General features: G+C 40.6%; 3 protein-coding genes across 9 annotated transcripts in view; all 3 read left to right on the top strand.

The window, feature by feature from the left end:
* The first annotated feature begins 4616 nt into the window (after positions 1-4616).
* On the top strand, positions 4617-13494 carry LOC120046805 (beta,beta-carotene 15,15'-dioxygenase-like). 7 transcript variants are annotated; one of them, XM_038992334.1, is made up of 13 exons: positions 4617-4692; positions 4847-5084; positions 5198-5301; positions 8882-9010; positions 9224-9353; positions 9519-9666; positions 9755-9905; positions 11491-11711; positions 11835-12086; positions 12185-12290; positions 12427-12521; positions 12621-12732; positions 12886-13494. In XM_038992334.1, the coding sequence occupies exons 3-13, from the start codon at positions 5238-5240 to the stop codon at positions 13038-13040; spliced, it is 1563 nt and encodes a 520-aa protein (XP_038848262.1). In that variant the 5' UTR covers positions 4617-4692; positions 4847-5084; positions 5198-5237; the 3' UTR covers positions 13041-13494. The 7 variants fall into 7 exon arrangements, with proteins under 7 accessions (XP_038848262.1, XP_038848297.1, XP_038848272.1 ...); XM_038992344.1 differs by having other exon boundaries at positions 4639-4692; positions 4959-5084; XM_038992369.1 differs by lacking the exon at positions 4847-5084 and having other exon boundaries at positions 4634-4692; positions 5237-5301.
* Positions 13495-13720: 226 nt separating this feature from the next.
* LOC120056109 (bolA-like protein 3) lies at positions 13721-17671 on the top strand. Its single transcript, XM_039004290.1, has 4 exons — positions 13721-13754; positions 13969-14097; positions 16586-16674; positions 16958-17671. The coding sequence occupies exons 1-4, from the start codon at positions 13721-13723 to the stop codon at positions 17021-17023; spliced, it is 318 nt and encodes a 105-aa protein (XP_038860218.1). The 3' UTR covers positions 17024-17671.
* A 5408-nt stretch (positions 17672-23079) lies between these two features.
* Positions 23080-23943, top strand: part of LOC120056103 (synaptic vesicle membrane protein VAT-1 homolog-like) — a 35220-nt gene continuing 34356 nt past the window's right edge. Inside the window, exon 1 of the mRNA XM_039004274.1 lies at positions 23080-23294. Within this exon, the coding sequence (XP_038860202.1) occupies positions 23080-23294 (215 nt within the window). The remainder of the gene's footprint in view (positions 23295-23943) is intronic.

Raw genomic sequence — 23943 nt, 5'->3', positions numbered from 1 at the left:
ATGGTGTATTGTGTGTAGGGCAATGACACAAAATCTAAATAGAATCCGTTTGAAAATCAGGCTGTAACACAACAAAATGTGGAAAAAGTCCAGTGGTGTGAATACTTTTTGAAGGCACTGTACATACTACAAGTCTCTAGATAAAACGGGCAAGCGGATATGAGGGTTTAAAGGCTGCTTATAACAGCATCACCTATAGGCCAATCGGTGTAATTCTTTTTGACAAAGACACTCATTGCCTCTAGTTCTACTTCATACCTTTCAGACCGTCAGTACGGTTGAAAGTATGGATTATATCCCTCTTGCTCCGCACGGGTCGAGTAATAGTAACAACAAAGTCACGCTGGTGACAGCGTGGGAGGACATGCCCCGCGGTTCATATAAAACTGTACGTCTCTTATTTCCTCTCGCAAAGTATGGCTTAGTCGTATTGCGCAAGTTGACTGCTCCACTGCTCCCGTTTTTCAGATTGCATCTTCCCAGGTCGTGGTAGGGTAAGCTAACCTCTGTATGAGTTGTGTGGACTGTTATATAAAGGTAAAATAAAATAATATACTGTACTGTCAGTCTATGACCGACAGCCTGTGACCTGTGGGTCAGAGCGTGAAATTCGCCCTCTAAGGCTGAGTGACAGCTCTCCCCTACCTATCCCTTTTATCGGAGGATATTGGGATTTCTTGTTTTGTGCTGACTTAGCCCACCAGCCAGTGTGGGTGTTGGCCACCGTACTTCAGCTAGTGTGTGTGTTTCTAACCTTGTCAAGATATCCTCCACTGCTGTGCTCGTTATCGAGGCCACCGAGCACTAGTCTTCTTTCGACTATTTAAAACTCGAATGGGTCACTTCCCTAGATAACAGCATCTAGGAAGATTGTCAGCCTACCCAGCTAACGGTATATGATGTGAGATTCGGGTTGCCTCCCTTAGGCATCCCTCTCCCCTGGTATTACTACCATGCTATAAGCTAGCGAGCTAGCCAGTTTACTAACTCAACCTAGCTGCCACTGTGTGTTGTCAGCTTGGCTTACCAAACGACAGCTATTCGTACGTGTTTCGCATAAATAAGCCTACGTTTAAACATTTCACCTCTCCTTCTCCAGCCCTGTGGTCATAGCTAGGCTCATCCAAAATTATTTTTGCAGGAATTCCACTCTGTATATAGGCTTGTTATAGCTATTTGCATTTCACAACTCCATCACACAGAGATTTTATCCATATCAATAAAAGTGACACAACAAAATCTTGATTAAGTCTGGGCTATAACCTGTCCTGAGCGGAATGGTCATAACTATCTATTGCCTATTCTTATTGCCAAATTGTTTTTTTCTATCAGCCACTGCAGATGCTTCTTCAACTATTTTGTTTAAAATGTATTTAGAGGCTATATTTAAAGGCCTGTGAGCTAGAGTCTCCTGTTAAGGGGAGCCCTATAATAGAAACAGTTATAAAACACAAATAGAGTTCTACAATTATTTTAAATTCATATGAACCCCTCCTACAGAATATGCTTTGGCTAGCTGCGCCACCAGAGTCTCTGGGTTCGCGCCCAGGCTCTGTCGCAGCCGGCCGCGACCGGGAGGTCCGTGGGGCGACGCACAATTGGGCTAGCGTCGTCCGGGTTAGGGAGGGTTTGGCCGGTAGGGATATCCTTGTCTCATCGCACTCCAGTGACTCCTGTGGCGGGCCGGGCGCAGTGCGCACTAACCAAGGGGGCCAGGTGCACAGTGTTTCCTCCGACACATTGGTGCGGCTGGCTTCCGGGTTGGAGGCGCGCTGTGTTAAGAAGCAGTGCGGCTTGGTTGGGTTGTGCTTCGGAGGACGCGTGGCTTTCGACCTTCGTCTCTCCGGAGCCCGTACGGGAGTTGTAGCGATGAGACAAGATAGTATTTACTAGCGATTGGATACCACGAAAATTGGGGAGAAAAGGGGATAAGTTTATTTAAAAAAAAATTTTTTTAAGAATATGCTTTGACAAGATTTTGAGTGATGAAATAAATATCAAAATATTCAATAAAAAAATATTTTGAGTAGCATTGACTCCAGTGGTCATACATAATTAATAGACTCACCAAACATGTATTATTATATGTTTCATTATTCTTGGTAGATACAACTGGTTATGATTGCAGATAGAGCTCAGAGAATGGGATGGTGCAATATTGAATTAGTCATATATTGATAAGGTGCGAGCATGGGGATGTCCACGTCACCCAGAGATATGCCCATGCTGTAGAGATACACCTAGTGGATTAGGCAAGTTTGTCCTATCTCCCCGTATCTGTTTTTATTAATCACCCAACTTCTTGCAAATTCTTTAAAAAATAGTCTTGTACAAGGTATTTCCATAGCTGGTAAAGAAATTATTATAAGCCAGTTGGCTGATGATACTACACTTTTTCTGAAAGACGCTAACCAAATTCCCATATCGATCAATGTGATACAATCCTTTTCCAAAGCGTCTGGTCTATACCTTAACATTAATAAATGTGAACTCATAGCTATCAAAGATTGTGTGACACCTTCATATTATGGTATTCCAGTAAAAGAAGAACTTACATATTTAGGCATAACCATTACAAAGGATCAGAAGTATAGAGGCTTACTAAATTTTAACACTCTTATTAAAAATACCCAGAAAAAGCTAAATCAATGGCTACAGAGGGACTTATCTTTAAAAGGTAGAGTCCTAATAACCAAGGCTGAAGTTATCTCTAGACTAACATATGGCGCTCTATCTTTATATCTTGACAGTAAAATAAGCAAGGAGATAGACCAGATGCTTTTCAACTTTCTGTGGAGAAACCGTACCCATTACATTAGGAAAACTGTTGTAATGAACACTTATGAGAATGGTGGGCTGAATTTTCTGGACTTTACTACTTTAAATAATACTTTTAAGATCAATTGGATAAAACAATTCCTAAGAAGACCCACTTCTATCTGGAATTGTATTCCTCATCATGCCTTCTCTACTTTTGGTGGCCTTAACTTCATGTTGTTGTGCAATTATAATATTGACAAAATTCCAGTGAAACTTTCTACTTTTCATCGGCAGGTTTTCTTGTCATGGTCCTTAATTTATAAACACAATTTTTCTCCACACAGATATTATATATGGAATAATCGGGATATATTGTATAAAAATACTTCTTTGTTTTTAGAATATTGGTTCCGAAATAATATCCTATTGGTGAGCCAACTGGTAAATGCAGAGGGTCTTTTACTCAGTTATAAGGAATTCTTATCACTTTACAAGATCCCTGTAACACCTAAAGATTTTGCAATTGTTTTAGACGCCATTCCCTCAGGTGTTGCTCTGTTATTCAGGAACGTGTCAAGACCTGACCCTCAGAGCCTACCTTCTATTGACCCTGTTGACTCATCAGTAGGAAAGATTTGTTTCTCTTTTGGTCCATTCAACAACAGAGCGATACGAACCTTGTTTCAGCAGGATGTTGTATCTATACCTTATGTCATGCCTTATTGGAATGGATTTATTGATAATATCTATTGGAAAAAAGTTTGGATGTTGCCACACACATACCTACTTGTTAACAAAATTAAGGAAGTTTCCTTTAAAATTATTCATAAATATTATCCTGCCAACCACTATATGAAGAAGTTAAGGAAAACATCAACTCAAATTGCTCCTTTTGTAATGACCACCCATCTTTTTTGGCATTGTATATGTACTGGTTGCTGCAGAAAAGGAGGAGGTCGAAAGGGGGGTGAGTGTAACGGATGTCAAATGGCTAGTTAGTTAGCGGTGCTGCGCGCTAATAGCATTTCAATCGGTGACGTCACTTGCTTTGAGACCCTGAAGTAGTGGTTCCCCTTGCTCTGCAAGGGCCGCGGCTTTTGTGGAGCGATGGGTAACGATGCTTCGTGGGTGACTGTTGTTGATGTGTGCAGAGGGTGCCCGGGTCGGGGCGCGAGGGGACGGACGTAAAGTTAAACTGTTACATATACATGTAAGAAAAATGTGGCAAGACATCAGTAGATTTATAATTGAAGACATTTATGAAGATTTTACACTATTGTGGAGAGATGTACTGCTTGGATTCTTTACATACGATAAAAATAAGCTGAAACATTATTATGTAATTAATTTCATTATTCTTTTGGCCAAATTTCATATACACAAATGTAAATTTACTAACAAAAAAACACATTTTCCTACCCTACAAAAATAAATTGAACTGTATTTTAAGACTGTTAAATACTCTACTAACAAAAAAGCTGTTAGAATTGTAAGTGTATGTATGTCCCTTAAGGTCCTTGTGTAATTGTAGTGTGATATTGTACCCCCTAGCTCGATTGTCCATTATATATAATCTATATATACTTGTGTTCCCTTATGTACTTTCTGTATTGATTTGTTGTTAATAAAAATAAAAAAAATAAAAAAGAGATACACCTAGCGGACTGAAACTTCAGTGTTGTGAGCATAATAGAGCTAGTGTTATCTAGATTTGCCCTGGCAAACAAATCTATTACATTAACTACCTATATGTGAAGTAATTCAACTGAGGAGTAATAGAGAATGGAGACTTTTAACTTGAAAACGTGCAGCATACCTCTTTCCGGTTTCCCTGACTTCCGTTTTTTTATAGTGCGTTTATGCTTGTTAGTGTGACCTTTTGGTGTCATTTTTTTTTGCGTTCGTGGGATGAAAATGCCCAAACTCTAAAAGGTATTATTGTAGGTCAAAACTGCAACACAAGATTTGTTAAAGCTTAAAATGTTAGTTGGTAATCGTAACATGGTGTTTGTATGTTCACAGATTAAATTTCACGTTTACTTTTCTTATGATCCCAATGGTATAAGTACGTTCAACTTTTTGGCAGGTATCTCGCTTCAAATGTGAACTCCTAATGACCGATCAGGAACATACACAATATAGTCAGTCAGTAGACAAGATAAGAGAAAGATGATATGCTATAGTTTCGTGTATCTCAGTTGGCAGAGCATTGTGAGTTCGATTACCACGGCGGGGCAGTACGAAAAAAAGTATGAAAATGTATGCACTCACTATTGTAAATCGCTCCGGATAAGAGCGTCTGCTAAATGACCCAAATGTAAAACGTAAGTGTGTCTTGCGCTTATATTAGACTACTACTTGCAAACTCAAAAATGGGAGTGGTTTCTTTTGTCTAATATAAAAACGACCCCCTTTTTCGTCTCTCATAACTTCTAAGGAAGGTAACGCATGAGTATTTGTCTTTCATCTCAACAAGGATGGCCTACGACTACGCTAAAAACAGAGAAGAAAGACCTGATCCAGTGAAGGCGGACATCAAAGGTATGTTAACTGATGAGATGGTTATGGAAACTTTAGATAATTTTCATTATCAACATAACATGCGCAGCAACATTCACAGGTATAACTAGGGCAGTAGCAGTGCGTGGGTAAAATCACTAGGGAAGCCAAGCCAGGAAAAAAAAAAAGCATATTACAATTTAGGGGTTGTGATCATTTCTTTGTTTTCTCTTATCCTGTTCATATGCCTTGCCACCGTGATATATAGGCTTAAGCCCGAGACAATAAGAAGACGCAGTGGCAGAATAAATTCAACCATAACTTTGTTTCATCACAAAACCAGAGAAAACATCTGTCTGGCGGAGTCCACAAAGCATATTGCATGTAACAAACAGTTACATGACCTACAGCATGGTCAATTAAATCAATGTTTCTGAGATTTTCAGACAACTGAACAACTATTGATTTAGAACACATGAGAGTTACCTCAAGTCCCAAAGAAAACAGGAGCTGCTTCCACTATTCCAGCACCATTTCAACATCAAAACGGCAACATCATCAACTCACCTATGCTTAGTCTAACACAGTGACAACTAAAATATTCCAAAAACAATGTAGTCCAATCAATGTAAGCTAAATATCATGTGGCTGTCCATGGTACTACTTTCTTTCTCTCTCTCGCTGTGTGTGTGTGTGTAAGTAGAAAAACATGTTGACTCACCCTACTTGTAGAGAAACGCCAGTGTCATCCTCCTCTCTTTCATGTGCCGAAACATCAATGACTGTCATACAGTACAAGCTTTTAGTTTTTGTTGTCATAGGCTACCTGGCTAAAGTGCTTGCTTGCAAGCATTTCATGGCCAATGATTAGCCAGCTAGTTAACATTAGCCTACTACATCTAGCTACATATTGAACTTCTATCCTCTCAGGCCAGAGGCACAATGTATGAATTTTTGGTTGGATCAGAATCGCCTTTATAATCATTGGCCAGTAAGGAGAATTAAGTAAAACCACAAGTTCAAATCTCTGTCCATGGCTAATTTAGGAAAGGGACAATTTTAGCTAGCCAGACACTGGAGGACAACAACACAAGGAGAGGCAAGAATAAAAAAAAAATTGCTGTCAATGAAGTTTGGCTTGATGTGATTGGTGTGAAGCCAAACCCAAACTGGCTTTCCTTTCCGTTTTTTTTTTGGGTGTACCAGGATCATTCACAATTTAGCTCAATGCTGATTGGCTATCATTGTATATATATTTTTTTATCAAGGGAGGCCAAATGCTTGCTGGCCTCTTTCTGACCAGACCGCATCAGCTAGATGGGCTACACATACAGGGTCAGAGAGGCGCTGTTTCGCTCACTAGGATGCTTTTTCCGGTGAGATACATTCAGCCTCTTATGAATTGAAAGACAATTATGAAACGCAGAGATGAAAGATAAATTATTTCGTTTTTATTTTTTATTGGTAAATTTTTTTTGGGGAAGCCAGGCTTCCCTTGGCATCCATGAATACACACCACTGATCTTGGGGTGAGATAGTTGTTTATTTTTGGGGGGATGTTTAAAAGCAAAAGCAAAGGCAATTGGAGTCTGACCGACATCCCCTGGTTTTAATATCTATGACGACATCCCACAATTTGCCACAATCTGACGCTTAATAGCCTTATGGCACGAACCGCATAGTTATAGGCTATTAATGATTTAAATAATGGCCATGTGAAATGACTAATGGATGTGGTTGTTTCGCAAAACGTTGAACCCAGTTTTCAAAATTGTATCTCATAGTCAATTAACAATATTCTGAAGGCCTACTCCTGGAACAAAGACCATTTCTTCTCTTATTAGTTATTCACCAGTACTAGGCTACTACAGTTATAGTAGCCAGAGTGACCGCTGTGAAGCAGGCAAAAATTACAAAGTACTCCCGGGACACGGATTTTGGAAATTAAATCCAATGGTTTACACGCAAAGAAGCGTCGCTGTTTATTTGGCGGCACTTGTGAGGCTTGCTGTTCCATTTGTACAGTGCAATATGAATGTCCAATGTGTAAAAAAATATTGGATTTAAGTTGATGGGCCACTCTGTAAGGGCCGCCAAATGAGCAGCGACGCTCCTCTGTGTGTAATCTCTGTGGATTTGGAAACTAGAAGTGCTCCTGAGTAGACTGTGCAGAGTGCCATCTTTTGGATGGGACTTTAAACGGGTGTCCTGACTGTCTGTGGTCACTAAAGATCCCATAGCACTTATTGTAAGCATAGGGGTGTAAACCCCAGTGTCCTTGCTAAATTCCCGATATGGCCACCTAATCATCCCCAGCTTCCAATTGGCTCATTCCCCCTCCTCTCCCCTGTAAATGTTCCCCAGTCGTTGCTGTAAATGAGAATGTGTTCTCAGCCAACTTACCTGGTTAAATAAAATGCTACTGCGACACAACGCACAGATCATTGTGTACGGTGCAATATGTATTTCCAGTATGAAAATACTATTGGATTTAAGCTGATTGCCCACTCTTTTTAAGGGCTGCAAAATGAGCAGCGACACTCCTCTGGGTGTAAGCTCTGTGGATTTGGGAACTAGTGGCACTCCTGAGTAGAAGGGCCTCCCTTTTACTGCGACACAATGTACAGAGAATGATGTACGGTGCAGTATGTCCAATATGAAAAACTGATTGGATTTAAGCTGATAGGCCACTCTGTAGCACTTTCCTGCAGTCAAATGACCTAGTGGCCTCATGGGTTGAAAGTTATTAATATTTTTCATAATTAATAAACATGATTTCAAAAAAGCTGCCAAATCAGATTTTTTTCCATGTCAAATGATTTTGTTATATTTCAGTCTTCTGTGAAAATGTAATATTGGGATGCAAACATTTTTTTTTTTATACATTTCAACTCTATATCTGGCATGGTACAGGTGTCTTTAAAAAAGAAATCATGTTTAAGCCCATAACTGTGTGTGAGGTGTATACTTCTGTTTCAAAGTAGATTTGTTTAAGACTACCAAGAAACACTCTGTGACCCTGACCTAGCCCACTGCAGCAAAAGGTTTTAAGGGGTGCAGAATGAGCAGTGACGCTCCTTGGTTGTAAACTCTGTGGATTTCGAAACTAGTGGTGCTCCTGAGTAGAAGGGCACCCCTTTTACTACGACAGAATGTACAGGAAATTGTGCAGTACTGTATGTCCAATATGAACATTTACTGAACATTGTGCAATACGAATAGGCTAATTAACTATGGGATTTAAGTGTTTATTATTAATAGTATCATTATGAATGTTTTATTTGTATTACTGTTACCATAACTATCTAGTAATTATTTGAATGCAATAATGTCAATGCTATAATATTACTTGTGCTGAAAGGTGATTCACTTTATACATTTCTTCATATTGTTAAACAAAATTGTAGTCTGCTAACATTTCCCCATATACTGTTATGAATTTTGACCATTTGTATTATTTTTCACCATCTTAATTGCACGACTTTTATTTTGAAGGAAAATCGCAGAGGACACAGCCTTATTCTTGCTGTATCTTACTTCTTGCTGGCGGCATGGACACACCTTCATAGAACCCCCCCCCCCCCCATGCTGTTTTGTAAAACAAAACTATTGTTTTATATAGGCAACCTTCCAAGCTGGCTGCAAGGCACGTTGTTGCGCAATGGACCAGGCATATTCTCAGTGGGGGATACCACATACAACCACTGGTTCGATGGGATGGCCCTGATGCACAGCTTTACATTCAAAGATGGTAAAATGCCTGGAAGTGTTTTATCTTTTTTGTGATATAGAAACTCAAACAAGATGATCTAATGATAAGTCCAATTGGCAAGCTTTTGGGCTTCTTGGTGCTATGGGCTCCATGGGTTGTGCAAGTAAAAACAATTCCCACATTTAGCAATTAAACTCACAATAGAAGTAAATCATCAGGTGTGTGTGTATATATATTTATTATTTTCTTCAGGTGAGGTAATCTACAGAAGCAGATATTTACGTGGAGACACATACAAAGACAACATGGCAGCCAAAAGAATTGTTGTGTCTGAAATGGGGACAATGGCTTACCCGGACCCAAGCAAAAACGTCATATCTAGGTAGTACATTACAGATAGTTCATTTTGGCACCTTAAAAAGGTAAGATGTTGAAATCAATTATGTTCTGGCATGCTGTAGCAAACATCTGATCTGACTGTTGATGTTTTAATTTAATTTGTCCCTATGAATTTGCCTGTTGCTGATCAAATTATCTTTGTCTCCAGGGTGATCACCTTTCTTAACCACACGGTCCCAGACTTCACTGACAACTGTGGCAACAATTTCATTCGATATGGGAAGGATTATTATGCAACCTCTGAAACCAACTACATCCGCAAAGTAGATCCTGTGACTCTGGAGACTCAGGACAAGGTAATTTAAAGTTAATACTGGCGTTGCTATCTGGATGACCATACACATGGACACACCTGTTTATAAGCCTATCTTGTTATCTCACTAGGTTGACTACATGAAATACCTTGCTGTAAACCTGGTGACATCCCATCCACATTACGATAAAGATGGAACAGCCTACAACATGGGGACTTCAATAGCGGAGAAGGGAAAGACCAAATACACCTTATTCAAGGTTCCAGACACTGCCGCGGGAGGTACACTACCAGGCAAAAGTTTGGACACACCTACTCATTCAAGGGTTTTTCTTTATTTTTACTATTTTCTACATTGTAAAATAATAGTGAAGACATCAAACTTTGAAATAAAACATATGGAATCATGTAGTAACCAAAAAAAGTGTGAAACAAATCAAAACACGTTTAAGATTCTTCAAAGTAGCCACCCTTTGCCTTGATGTGCAAAGATGTCAATCTTGGCATTCTCTCAACCAGCTTCATGAGGAATGCTTTTCAATAGTATTGAAGGAGTTCCACAAATGCTGAGCACTTGTTGGCTGCTTTTCCTTCACTCTGCGGTCCAACTCATTCCAAACCTTTTCAATTGGGTTGAGGTTGGGTGATTGTAGAGGCCAGGTCATCTGATGCAGCACCATCACTCTCCTTCTTGGTCAAACAGCCTGAAGGTGTGTTTTGGGTCATTGTCCTGTTGAAAAACAAATGATAGTCCCACTAACCGCAAACTAGATGGGATGGCGTATCGCTGCAGAATGCTGTGTTTTTTGGCCCAAGCAAGTCTCTTCGTGTTGTTGGTGTCCTTTAGTAGTGGTTTCTTTGCAGCAATTCAACCATGAAGGCCTGATTCACGCAGTCTCTCCTGAACAGTTGATGTTGAGATGTCTTTTACGTTAGTTGAACACTGTGAAGCATTTATTTGGGCTGCAATTTCTGAGGCTGGTAACTCTAATGAACTTATTCTCTGCAACCGAGGTAACTCTGGGTCTTCCTTTCCTGTGGCAGGCCTCATGAGAGCCAGTTTCATCACAGCGCTTGATGGTTTTTGCGACTGCACTTGAAGAAACTTACAAAATTCTTAATGTTCCAAATTGACTGACCTTCAAGTAGTGATGGACTGTTTCTCTTTGCTTATTTGAGCTTTTCTTGCCATAATATGGACTTGGTCTTTTACCAAATAGGGCTATCTTCTGTATACCACCCCTACCTTGTCACAACACAACTGATTGGCTCAAACACATTAAGAAAAATTAATTCAACAAAGTAACTTCTAACAAGGCACACCTGTTAATTGAAATGCATTCCAGGTGACTACCTCATGAAGCTGGATGAGAGAATGCCAAGAGTGTGCAAAGCTGTCATCAAGGCAAAGGGTGACTACTTTGAAGAATCTCAAATATAAAATAGATTTTGATTTAACACTTCTTTTTTTGAGGGGGGGTTACTACATGATTCCATATGTTATTTCATAGTTTTGATGTCTTCACTATTATTCTACAATGTAGGAGTTAAACTTTAGACCACTGACCTTTGACCTTGTAAACTCTGACCTTCACTGGTATCTGATGACAATGCATGGTCTCATATAGCAGTGGTCAATAACTTTTTTAAATTGTTGAAGTCATGTTTTAACACATTTGAGCAATAACCTTGTATTTTATAATCTCAAACATTTAGCAGAACCATTTACCCATCACCTATCTGGGGTTTGTCTTACTACTTTACACCATGGATAGAGAAGTATCCTGACCCTGGAGCAGATAGTTTTCACAAAATATTACAAATAGCTGTAAATGGTTGTAAATTCTCAGTTTATATGTTTAATCAGATAAGGCCAATGCTTCTCCAGCCTTGAAGAACCTTGAGGTGATCTGCACAGTGCCCTGCCGCTCCCTCCTCAGCCCCAGCTACTACCACAGCTTCGGCATGACTGACAACTACTTCATCTTCATTGAGCAGCCATTCAAACTGGACATCCTCAAGATGGCCACAGCATACATGAGAGGGGTCAACTGGGCTAGTTGTCTGAAGTTTTGCCCTGAGGAAAATGTAAGGGTTATAAGACTCATTTTCTTTGGCAATGAATTTAGTGAGTCCAATGTAAGAGCAAGTACATTGTTGTTTTTTTCCATTTCATGGAAATTACATCCCTTTGTGTTTTCAACTTGACAGACCCTGATTCACCTGATCGACAGAAAGACAGGCAAAGAAGTGGGCATAAAGTACTACACAGAGGCAATGATAGTGTACCATCACGTGAATGCCTTTGAAGAGGATGGTCATGTCATCTTTGATGTTATCGCCTATGAAGATCCCAGCTTATACAACATGTTCTACCTAAACGTGTTAAAAGAACAATCAAAGACCTCAGCAATGTCTGTGCCAAAGTGCAAAAGATTTGCCCTTCCTGTACAGACTGACAAGGTAATGGTTTGCAACTGATTACCATCTTAACCTTTAAACATTGCCCTCAACTGATGAGTAGTCAACGGTTTCTATAATGTTGTGAACTGTTTCTGAAGGGGATTGATGTTGGAGATGATATGGTGAAACTCCAATACACAACAGCCAGCGCTGTGAAAGAGAAAGAGGGTAAACTACTCTGCCAGCCAGAGGTGCTTTGTGACGGTAAGACCAAAACTTGTATTGCTCAATGTTCTGTTAAATTCTTGTGCCTTATAGACACTCAAAATACATATCACCCCAACATTTTCTTTCACAATATACTCGTGTTGATGTTGTCAATCCCAAAATGTATCTACAGGTGTGGAACTACCCAGGATCAATTATGACTTCAACGGCAAGAAGTACAGATTTGTCTACATGACTTGTGTTGCAATGTCAGCAGTGGCAACTAAGGTAAAAGTCCCTGTGATTTAATTTAGGCCTTTGTGAACATAACTGCATGTGTTACTTATCTAATATTTTGTTAACTATATACCTAACTTTAATAAATAGATCATGAAGTTGGACATTGAGACAAAGGAGAGGACTGAATGGAGAGAGGAGAACTGCTGGCCATCAGAGCCTGTGTTCATTCCAAGACCCAACGGAGAAGGAGAGGATGATGGTGAGATTGCTTTACATGGTCCTCAAATCTTAAATATATGAAAGCTTATGTTTTGATTAGAATGGCCAGACATTCACAATGTATGCTGAATAAAGTTATAATTTCAATGAAAGTCTGTCCATCATATTCAAACAAAATGTCTCCTATGTCCAGGTGTGGTCTTGACAACAGTCATCAACTCCAATCCAGGGGAATCTGGCTTCATCTTGGTGCTGGATGCAAAGTCTTTCAAGGAAGTAGCTCGAGCATATGTGAATGCAGAGCTTCACATGGACATGCATGGATACTTCATCCCAATGGAAAATTAGTCTGACAAAGCAATTATTATTTACTCCAAGAGTAGCCTACTACCCTCCACAAAGAAATAGACACTATAGGAAACAATAGGGATAGTATTAGATACTTTAAATACCAAAGTGCCTTGTAAATGTTGTCTAAACAATGTCCCAGTGCTAATATTGCTACATTTTGCACAACACATGTGAGCAGTTATCTATGGACTAATGCCAGTGTAGTCTTCAATTTGTCTGTATCTCAAGGGAACCCGTTATGGATATCCTCAATCATCTACCATTAAAAGAATTTAAGAAAATGTTTTAGCGTTTTGCTACCTATTTAAGTATATAACACACCAATCACATAATTATGTATTTCATTGTTCATGTATTTTTGTCCCGTATAGCATTGTCAAGGAAAATCCTTATAATAAAAATTATTGTACCATTTGTTATTTAATTAGGCCTAATAAAGTGTGAAGAGTGATGGTTGTCTCCGGTCCATGAGAGGGCGCCAGTTACCCCAAAGTGAGTGTACGTTGCTGTTTGCTTGACTCCGATATCTACGTCATATTGTGTAGACGACCATCAACATTGTTGACATCGAGGGGCGTTTCTTATTATAACCTCAATGCGATGGTCATGACTTTTTATACACGTGTGGTGGATTACTGTTCATTATTGTTTTATCTCCATTAAAGTACCTGGTCACGATGCTCTCTATTTTAAAATGTATTCTAAAAAATCAAGAAAATCAATTTCATTCATTCTAATGCATAACGTTAGACTAGCTAAATTTGAAGGTTGAGTGCGAATATTTTGTGCTCAATCAAATCAGACAGCAAGTGACACTGACCATTTGACTTGAGCTAGTTAAGTGAGCTAGCTAACGTCACATGTCATTTCATATGTATTGTGAGTTAGCAAACGTTCGCTAACTGTCTTTGAAAACATTTGTTTTAGGCTGTTTTGGTTTCTAGACAGTTGCAGAGGACTCTGTCTTCTCAGACCGAGGGAGAGACCCGAATTGCACATATTCTCAAAGAGAAGTTTACATCGGCCACGTCTCTAAAAGTTGTGGACATATCAGGTAAATAGACCTCGAAACATGGGTGTCAAAGGGGTCCTGATCTAGCTACATCATTATGCATAATGAAATGTATGTTACTACGACGCTTTATTTGTTGGTGTCTTACTGGTATTCAGTGGACTCACACTCGCGTGGTCATCCTTCCATATTAGATCTCGTTTACTCGACTATTGGAACGAAATGCGAGAAGCTTGGGCTTCCTAGGATAGTGCATTCTTCTTGTGTGGATTATTGGCGGTTGGCATCCAATAATAATAGTGCTTTACCGCAACGACCTGTACTTTATTTACTCTCTCACATGTTGGAGTTCCAGATGCATAGATGCACTCATAAGTTCAAGAAAATACTTATGGAAGAACAACCAAAAACCCAGCCTAAACTGCATGTACTACCATACCCAGCACCTTCCCTAACCACAGGCCTGAGTGGGCAACACCACCTCATCCAACATCTTCTGTAGATCCTTTGCAGAAATATCTAGAATATCCAGAAAATGTTCAGCTGCTCTACACAACAATTCCAATTTTATCTGACCAGCTTTCTACTTGTGCAGCACAATTCACAACCACAGCGACGAAGGTCAGAAACCTGGACTTTGATCCACACATTTCCCTGGGAACATTTACTATTTGTCCTCCCTCTGAGCAGGCAACATGGAGAGCCCTGGGCCCTACCTCCTGATTCATCCTTCTCACTGCTTCTGCTTCTGTAACACCCAGTCCCACCTGTGTCTGTTTCACCTTTACCAAGCACTCTGTAGCCCTGGCCTCATGACTGCCTCCACAATTACTACACTTTCTGGGCTCATCCTTCAAACATTTCTCCACTACGTGGAAACCTCCACACCTTGTACATTTAGGTTGCCCTATCCTACACACTGATGCTACATTACCACATTTCTGGCAGTGGAAACACTGCAGAACAGCTGGCGTGAATGCGCTAACCAGATAGCTCAATATATCTCAACCAGATCAAAAGTACCTCCAAATCAAAGCATAGCAAAACCAACAGGCTCCTCTCCAATCCATCTCAATTACAGCTAAGCCACATGGCCTCACACACCATGAACCTTCCTCTTTAGCTGCTCAACCTCTACACTTAGAGGCACTGCTATTACGCCCTTGAGTGGAGCCCTGCTCCGTAAACTAAAGCATAAACTCATCTCTATCTTAGCATACTGCATACATACTTCCCTATCCTACTCTCCACCCACCTTGAGACCTCAAACGGGTCTGCCAAAACCCCATGATTGACTTTTTCTAAGAACCAAACTCCAATCACCATAGAATCCTCATAGACAATCCGCTTATTTCCATTCCCCAGATTTGCTTCCTTTCCATTCTTCAAAGGCATAGCAGTCGCCTGATCTTTCTTCTGACTCCTCTCTTCCATTCTTCCATTTTTACCTATCTCATCTTAACTCTCTTCACTTCCCTCACTCCATATCTCTCCCTCCATGATCACTATTACCGGAGAAAAAAAGGTTTTCAGCTTCATCTCTTAATTTATTTGTGCGAGGGCTAGTAAGTCTACGCTCGGCTAGTGCTCGGCCTAGGCAGGGGCCTCATGCACCCATTATTTTAGAGGGGTTACGAAGTACGAGAGGATGGAGGGGGAAGTTGGAGAATTTTTCAAATATCCGAAACAGCTTTTTTCTGAAATCTAGAGGCATAAACATTATGCCTAATTCTATGTTTTTAAAAAAGTTGATTTTTCTGGATAGGTTATCTAAGCATACCTCTTTACCTGTTCACTTTTAATGAGGGTGTCATTCTGACTATTGTAAATCACACATAACAATATACTGCACTAATATGCCTAGGATATTACATACAAATTACAACAGTACATGGGTTCATAACACACATCAATACAGGCACATATCATGGCATCATAATTAATTCACAACTATAATGATATCATAAGGTGCCAGATTACATTAAAACCAAGTATTTTTCTGCATATCTAAGCATACCTCTTGAGCTGTCTGTATCCTCCTGCCTGGTGGTTATTTTTGTTATGCTTCCCTGCATCTCTGCTAAAATCTGGGTAAAATATTGAAAGGAATGTGAGTCTTATTCAGTACATTTAGTAATTACTTGCTTTTCTAATGTTTAGCAAAATTGCCAGCAGACATGCCAGCTAAGATAGTTAGACAAGCTACGCTAGTTATGAGGTTGGGAGATTGGGAACCTATCTAGCAGGCTAGCTAAAGCAAACTTCATAAAGTGGCTAGAATTACAGAAAAACAACAAAACATTTTTGTTTTATTTATTCATCAAAAAGAAATCAATAGGCTGCATAGTTTAATCAAATGCATTTATAAACTTACCTCCGGCGAGTCCTGCCCATCACCAGCAGCTAAAATCAATTAAAAAACAGGACAAATCTGAGGGAGCATGTGACCTTGTTCCCCTTATGGGCATGATGCCTCTGATTCCTTGGTGCGCTCATGACAATTGTGTGTCATTATGTTTTCTGTTCTCAGGTGGCTGTGGTGTCATGTATGAAGTCCACATAGAATCCAATGAATTTAAAGGGAAAAGAACTGTTCAACAACACCAACTAGTCAACCAGGTAACCTATGGAGATACATTCTGGAGAGATCAATTCGTTTGCACCATTGTATGGAAGCGCATAGGCTATATAGCTGTCAAAATGTTACATTTGCTTTGGTTGATATTGTTTTGTACCGATCGGATGTGTGGGGGGAGAGATAAAGCAACAACAAATAGTCAAGTATGTGAAGTATTATATCAAACCTTTCAGGTGAAATTATTATCCTGTATTGCATTTTATTCCATATGCAAAATTGTTGCAAAAACAGCACAGCTGAAAACTGTTATGTTCTCATCCACAGACACTCAAGGAGGAGATCCAAGGAATGCATGGACTACGAATATTCACAGATGTTCCTCGAGAGTAGGACCAAGCCCTTTCACAAATTGTAGGTCTTTGAACATACACCCCTCAAACGGAATGCTCATATGCTGATTACATTTTGATCTGAGGATGAACACCCCAAAATCTCAGATGAATTGCTGATGTGTCTATGACAGTAACAAAGGAAATGGTTTGTCCTGTTATTTCCTGATAGTATTGTCAGAAATAATCTGTAGAATTTATGGTAGGGACACATTTTACAATGTCAATTGTGTAATAAATTTAACTCTAAAACCATCATATATTTTTATTTATTTACCATAAACACAGTTAAATTATTGATGAGATTGATGATGAGATTATTCGAATGCTGCCTTTACAGAAGACATTGACCTAAAAAGCTATGATACGCACAAAATAACGCTGTCAGGATTCATTAGTAAATTGCCAAGTCAATTAGCCCCCTAACCAATTGAGTTGGCCTATAGTGTTTTTAACCATTGTAAAGATAGAATGCAAATACATTGTAGTGAACAGTCAGAAAACCTCATGATAAGACGACTAGCTATGCAAATATTCTTGTATGTTTCATTTGTAATTGAAAGTCCTTCCTATATTTGTGTTTTTGTTTAGTGTAGTAGTTGTTTGTTTAAGTCACGAAACAAGTTTCGATTCCGTTTCCAGTATTTATGTTCTGTTATTCCTCCTTGTTAACCATAAATGTAGAAATAAAAGTATGTGATTCAAAGGACAAAAACACAGGACCCTTATGTCTTTATTAAAGGGATACTTCAGGATTTTGCCTACACTACTGTAGAATTTATAATTTGCAGGTGTCTAACAACCTCATTAGATAGTAATAATCACTGTGTGGGCCTACTCCTACTGTGTGGCCCCAATGCGACCCATACTTGGTAAATGTATACTGCAGTTTTTTCTACTGTGAAATTCACCATTAGGTGGGGCCCCCTAGCTATTTCCCCAATATTTGTGTTAGTACTTCAAGTGAGAATACATTTTACTACATGGTAGCCTTCTTGAGATGTAAATGTGTTGCTCACTTATTCATAAACAGGTTATGATTGGATTATAGACATGAAAACTATTGCCAGGAAATGGACATTAATAATTTTGATATTCCCCAAATACTGATATAGAGTGTCATGTAGCCTATGTGTTGTTGTAGTCAATCAATGTTAGGTCTGTGTTTTGATACTCACAAATATTAGAATTTACGTGCCTGGAAGAAGAAATTTGTGAATAACCCTGTCTGATCACGTGCTCATTTGTAGGCACAATAGTGGAATTTGCAGTTCATCTTCAAAATAAGTCCCCCATTGAAAGTGATGCAAAGAGATAAAAATAGTGGAATCATGCCATATTTGGACAGAATAATCCTAAACAAAGTTGCACTGATCGGTTGAGAGACGCACTTTGCATAGGAGTGATGCCATCTGACATAAGACAATGATCCCACTGTGGATGTATTAGACTACATAATTGCAGTGGGGGGAAATACATACAGTACCTGTCACGCCCTGACCTTAGAGAGCTTTTTATGTCTCTATTTTGGTTTGGTCAGGGTGTGATTTGGGTGGGCATTCTATGTTCTTTTTTCTATGTTTTTGTATTTCTTTGTTTTGGCCGGGTATGGTTCTCAATCAGGGACAGCTGACTATCGTTGTCTCTGATTGGGAACCATACTTAGGTAGCTTTTCCCCACCGATGCTTTGTGGGTAGTTATTTTCCGTGTTGTGTTTCTGCACCTGACAGGACTGTTTCGGTTTCATTCATTCTCTTTGTTATTTTGTTATAGTGTTCAGTTGAAATAAAAAGCATGAACACTTACCACGCTGGGCTTTGGTCCGATTATTCCTCATCCGACAACGACACCAGTTACAGAACTACCCACCACCAAAGGACCAAGCAGAGTGGTAAGAAGGAGGACTGGACATGGGAGGACATTTTAAATGGCAAGGGATCCTGGACGTGGGAGGAGATCCTGGCTGGGAAGGATCACCTGCCTTGGGAGCAGGTAGAAGCAGAGAGGAAGGCGAAGGAAGCAGCTAAGCGGAGCGGCTATGTTATGAGGGAACACGGCTGGCAAGGAAGCCCGAGAGGAAGCCCCCCCAAAAAATGTTTTGGGGGGGCACACGGTGAGTTCGGCAGAGTCAGGTTGGCAACCTGAGCCAACTCCCCGTGCTTACCGTGGCGAGCATGTGACTGGTCAGGCCCCGTGCTATGGGGTGATGCACACTGTGTCTCGGCCGAGCATTCACAGGCCGTTGTGCTCGTGCCAGCATCCCGCATTTGCCGGGTGGAAGTGGGCATCCAGCCAGAACGGGTGGTGCCAGCTCTGCGCTCGAGATCGCCAGTGCGCCTCCACGGCCCAGTGTATCCGGTGCCTCGGCCAAAGAAGAGGCCTCCTGTATGTCTCCCCAGCCTGGTGAGTCCTGTGCCTGCTCCTAGAGTCAGGTCTCCTGTGTGTCTCCCCAGCCCGGTGAGCCCGGAGCCTCCAGAGACGGCCTCCAGCCCGGAGCCTCCAGAGACGGCCTCCAGCCCGGGGTCTCCAGAGACGGCCTCCAGAGACGGCCTCCAGCCCGGGACCTCCAGAGACGGCCTCCAGCCCGGGGCCTCCAGAGACGGCCTCCAGCCCGGGGCCTCCAGAGACGGCCTCCAGCCCGGGGCCTCCAGAGACGCACTCCAGCCCGGGGCCTCCAGTGACGCCCTCTAGTCCGGGGCCTCCAACGAGGGTCCCCAGTCCGGGGCCCGCTATGAGGGTGCCCAGTCCGGGGCCCGCTACGAGGGTCCTCGCACTAGAGGCGCCACCAAAGTGGGCCAAGCCAGAGGTGGAGCGAGGTCTATGTCCCGCACCGCCACTGCGGAGAAATGCCCACCCAGACCCTCCCCTATAGGTTCAGGTTTTGCGGCCGGAGTCCGCACCTTTGGGGGGGTACTGTCACGCCCTGACCTTAGAGAGCTTTTTATGTCTCTATTTTGGTTTGGTCAGGGTGTGATTTGGGTGGGCATTCTATGTTATTTTTTCTATGTTTTGTATTTCTTTGTTTTGGCCGGGTATGGTTCTCAATCAGGGACAGCTGACTATCGTTGTCTCTGATTGGGAATCATACTTAGGTAGCTTTTCCCCACCGATGCTTTGTGGGTAGTTATTAACTGTTTTGTGTTTCTGCACCTGACAGGACTGTTTCGGTTTCATTCATTCTCTTTGTTATAGTGTTCAGTTGAAATAAAAAGCATGAACACTCACGCTGCGCTTTGGTCCGATTATTCCTCATCCGACGACGACGCCCGTTACAGTACCAGTCAAAAGACTGGACACACCTACTCATTCAAGGGTTTTTCTTTATTTTTACTATTTTCTACATTGTTGTAGTAACCAAAATAAGTGTTAAAAAAATGAAAATATATTATATATTTGAGATTCTTCAAATTAGCCACCCTTTGCCTTGATGACAGCTTTGCACACTATTCTCTCAACCAGCTTCATGGGGTAGTCACCTGGAATGCATTTCAATTAACAGGTGTGCCTTGTTGAAAGTTAATTTGTGGGATTTCTTTCCTTCTTAATGTTTTTGAGCCAATCAGTTGTGTTTTGACAAGGTATGGGTGGTACCAAGTCCATATTATGTTAAGAACAGCTCAAATAAGCAAAGAGAAACGACAGTCCATCATTACTTTAAGACATGAAGGTCTGTCAATCCGGAAAATGTCAAAAACTTTGAAAGTTTCTTCAAGTGCAGGTACAAAAGCCATCAAGCTCTATGATGAAACTGGCTCTCATGAGGACCACCACAGGAAAGGAAGACCCAGAGTTACTTCTGCTGCAGAGGTTAAGTTCATTAGAGTTAACTGCACCTCAGATTGCAGCCCATATAAATGCTTCACAGAGTTCCAGTAACAGACACATCTCAAAATTAACTGTTCAGAGGAGAATGTGTGAATCAGGCCTTCATGGTTGAATTGCTGCAAAGAAACCACTACTAAAGGACACCAATAATAAGAAGAGACTTGCTTGGGCCAAGAAACACGAGCAATGGACATTAGACCGGTGGAAATCTCTCCTTTGGTCTGATGAGTCCAAATTTTAGATTTTTGGTTCCAACCGCCGTGTCTTGGTGAGACGCGGAGTAGGTGAACGGATAATCTCTGCATGTGTGGTTCCCACCGTGAAGCATGGAGGAGGTGTGATGGTGTGGCGGTTCTTTGCTTGTGACACTGTCAGTGATTTATTTAGAATTCAAGGCACACTTAACCAGCATGGCTTCCACAGCATTCTGCAGCGATACACCATCCTATCTGGTTTGCGATTAGTCGGACTATCATTTGTTTTTCAACAGGACAATGACCCAAAACACATCTCCAGGCTGTGTAAGGGCTATTTGACCAAGAAGGAGAGTGATGGTGCTGCATCAGATGACCTGACCTCCACATTCACCTGACCTCAACCCAATTGAGAAGGTTTGGAATGAGTTGGACCGTAGAGTGAAAGAAAAGCAGCCAACAAGTACTCAGCATATGTGGGAACCAAATGCCAGGAGTGTGCAAAGCTGTCATCAAGGCAAAGGGTGACTACTTTGAAGAATCTCAAATATAAAATATATTTTGATTTGTTTAACACTTGTTTTATTACTACATGATTCCATATGTGTTATTTCATAGTTTTATGTCTTCAATATTATTCTACAATGTAGAAAATAGTAAAAATAAAGAAAACCCTTGAATGAGTAGATGTGTCCAAACTTTTGACTGGTAATGTATATTGTACATCCTTACCTATGGATTGTGCACCCATGAAACGGGGTATCAGCCTACGCAGTGACACCCACAGAACACAATTTCATTATCAGAATCATATGTGTAAAGGAATAATTGTTATTTTTTTTAAATGTATTTATAAATGTTTACAAAAATGTTGATGTTAATGCCGTAGTTGTAGGCCACATTTTCGGTGAAAATCACTACAATAAATGTACCTTTGCTGCCAGCCTGGCCTGATATTGCGACACTATCTAGCTACCCACTTCTCTCCTTACTGAATGGCGTGTTGTTGTGTTGCCAGCTTTGCAGCACAAATTTTCCGAATTGGGCAGTAGACTGTATCACGGTGACATCTTGAAGTTTTTTATCGTGTAGGCTGCTATCCTAATCTAAATATAATCCCGTGGGATGGAACAAATTCACCACGTTAGCGACATGTGATACAACTGGCCCGTGAAGCAACTACTGCCCAGTGGGGGAGCACCTCAATACAAAACCGTTGTACTGGACATTCCTACGGCCTTGTCGTTACGTTAGCTGACATCCATATGGTGACCAATACTATAAGTTATTTCCCACTCGTCCATTGAAATAAACATCACTTTCTTTTACAAGTTTTAATTAGTGCCAATTCCATGCTGCTGTTTTGCCAGCTGGTCAGCATAAACTAGGCTCATCATAAACTAGGCTCATCATCGTCTCCACTCGACTCTCAACTGCGCGACATACGTGGTCAATTTGGGCACCAGGCGTGTCCATGTTAATGATTTATATATATACACTAGATGACTATAAGGGGGCGCTAAGTTTAAGGTTCTGTACCTCCATCTTGGCACTTCCCCACCAGTGTAAAACAAATATTTTGGAAGCTACATAAATACATGTATTAATGTCTACATTCGTTTTTGCCACGTTTATTATATTACAGACAACTGAATGCAAACTTTAAATTATATTATGTGAGCTAAACGTAAAAAAACGAATAAAATATATATTTTTAAATACTTAAAGTATATATTTTAGAGATGAATAATGTTACTATCCCCACTACAACAAAACAATACTTAAATACATGTAATGTTGTCCTTGAAACATGTAATTGAGGAGTGCCAATATGGCCGAGTGGTGGCTTCAAATCCTCTCATTGGCCAATACACAACATCAGCAATCCAAGATTTATAAACATCTTTATTCGGAATAGCCTCTCCCTCTTCCAAAAGAGAACTGATTCGGCTCATACTGCGCATTCTGAACTTGGAAGGAAGGAAGGACCAGTTACAATCTAGAGCATCCCCTTCCAGCCCCATGAAGCCCACCGACATGGCTAAAGAAGGAACGGAGATGACAGAGGAAACTGAGCACATGATAGAGAAGAATGGAGCAAAAGAAACAGAAACTGTAGTATCTGCAGGAGATGCCAAAGAAATGCGAGCCGTAATACTGTCCGGTTTCGGGGGTCTCAACAAACTCCGGGTAACCAAGAAGGCGATGCCTGAGCCACAGGAGGGAGAAGTGAAAATTCGCGTCAAAGCATGGTAAACGTTGCATATTAAACTGTTGATTAATTGTTACGTTGATGCCTGCCTATATGATCTTAAAATATCAATGATGCGAAGTTACCACATTCATAAGTGTATTGCAACATGTTGCAGATTCTGATTCAGTATGGGCGAGCCATGAATAAACCTTGAATTAAAGTAGGTTAAACTCGACCTGTGTAGTTTGTAAAAGTGACACGAGAAAAGGACTCATTGCATTCATGAAGCCACATGTCCTCTGATGTTTCACTGTCTGTAGAAGATGATGAATAAGGACTGTCTGTGGAGCAGTCATGCAAATGAAAAGCAAAAACACCTGCAATGTTGGAATTAATTCAAATTTGTCTTGATAAAAGTATTTGCTTGGCTTGTTTTTGACTGATCATCTTAATGAACTTTTATTGGGGGAATAGTTACTGTAAATACCTCAAGTTGAAATAGATTTTCTCATTACAACTGGCTCATGCAAAGTCCTACACTTGTGGTATTTGTGCTCTATTTTCTTATGATCGCCTACTTGGCATTTAGTAAGTAGATTCTGATGAGGGATTGGATAATTGTCTTCAGTCCAACAATATTGTTTTATTGATAATATTGAAATACACAAACTATACCTTCAACAAGTGAGAAGCAATTTTTCCACAAA

Source organism: Salvelinus namaycush, chromosome 1, assembly GCF_016432855.1.
Source record: "Salvelinus namaycush isolate Seneca chromosome 1, SaNama_1.0, whole genome shotgun sequence".
NCBI lineage: Eukaryota > Metazoa > Chordata > Actinopteri > Salmoniformes > Salmonidae > Salvelinus > Salvelinus namaycush.
The sequence above is the reverse complement of the archived record's forward strand: the minus strand, read 5'-3'. Positions and strand labels throughout refer to the sequence as shown.

Bases quoted from the DNA above. Each gene is read 5' to 3' on its own strand.
- LOC120046805 (XM_038992334.1), top strand. From the start codon at position 5,238: ATGGCCTACGACTACGCTAAAAACAGAGAAGAAAGACCTGATCCAGTG. The intron at 9,011-9,223 runs GTAAAATGCCTG...TATTTTCTTCAG, and splicing joins CAGCTTTACATTCAAAGATG to GTGAGGTAATCTACAGAAGC. The intron at 12,291-12,426 runs GTAAGACCAAAA...ATGTATCTACAG, and splicing joins GCCAGAGGTGCTTTGTGACG to GTGTGGAACTACCCAGGATC.
- LOC120056109 (XM_039004290.1), top strand. From the start codon at position 13,721: ATGCTCTCTATTTTAAAATGTATTCTAAAAAATC. The intron at 13,755-13,968 runs AAGAAAATCAAT...AACATTTGTTTT, and splicing joins AAAATGTATTCTAAAAAATC to AGGCTGTTTTGGTTTCTAGA. The intron at 14,098-16,585 runs GTAAATAGACCT...TTCTGTTCTCAG, and splicing joins AAAAGTTGTGGACATATCAG to GTGGCTGTGGTGTCATGTAT.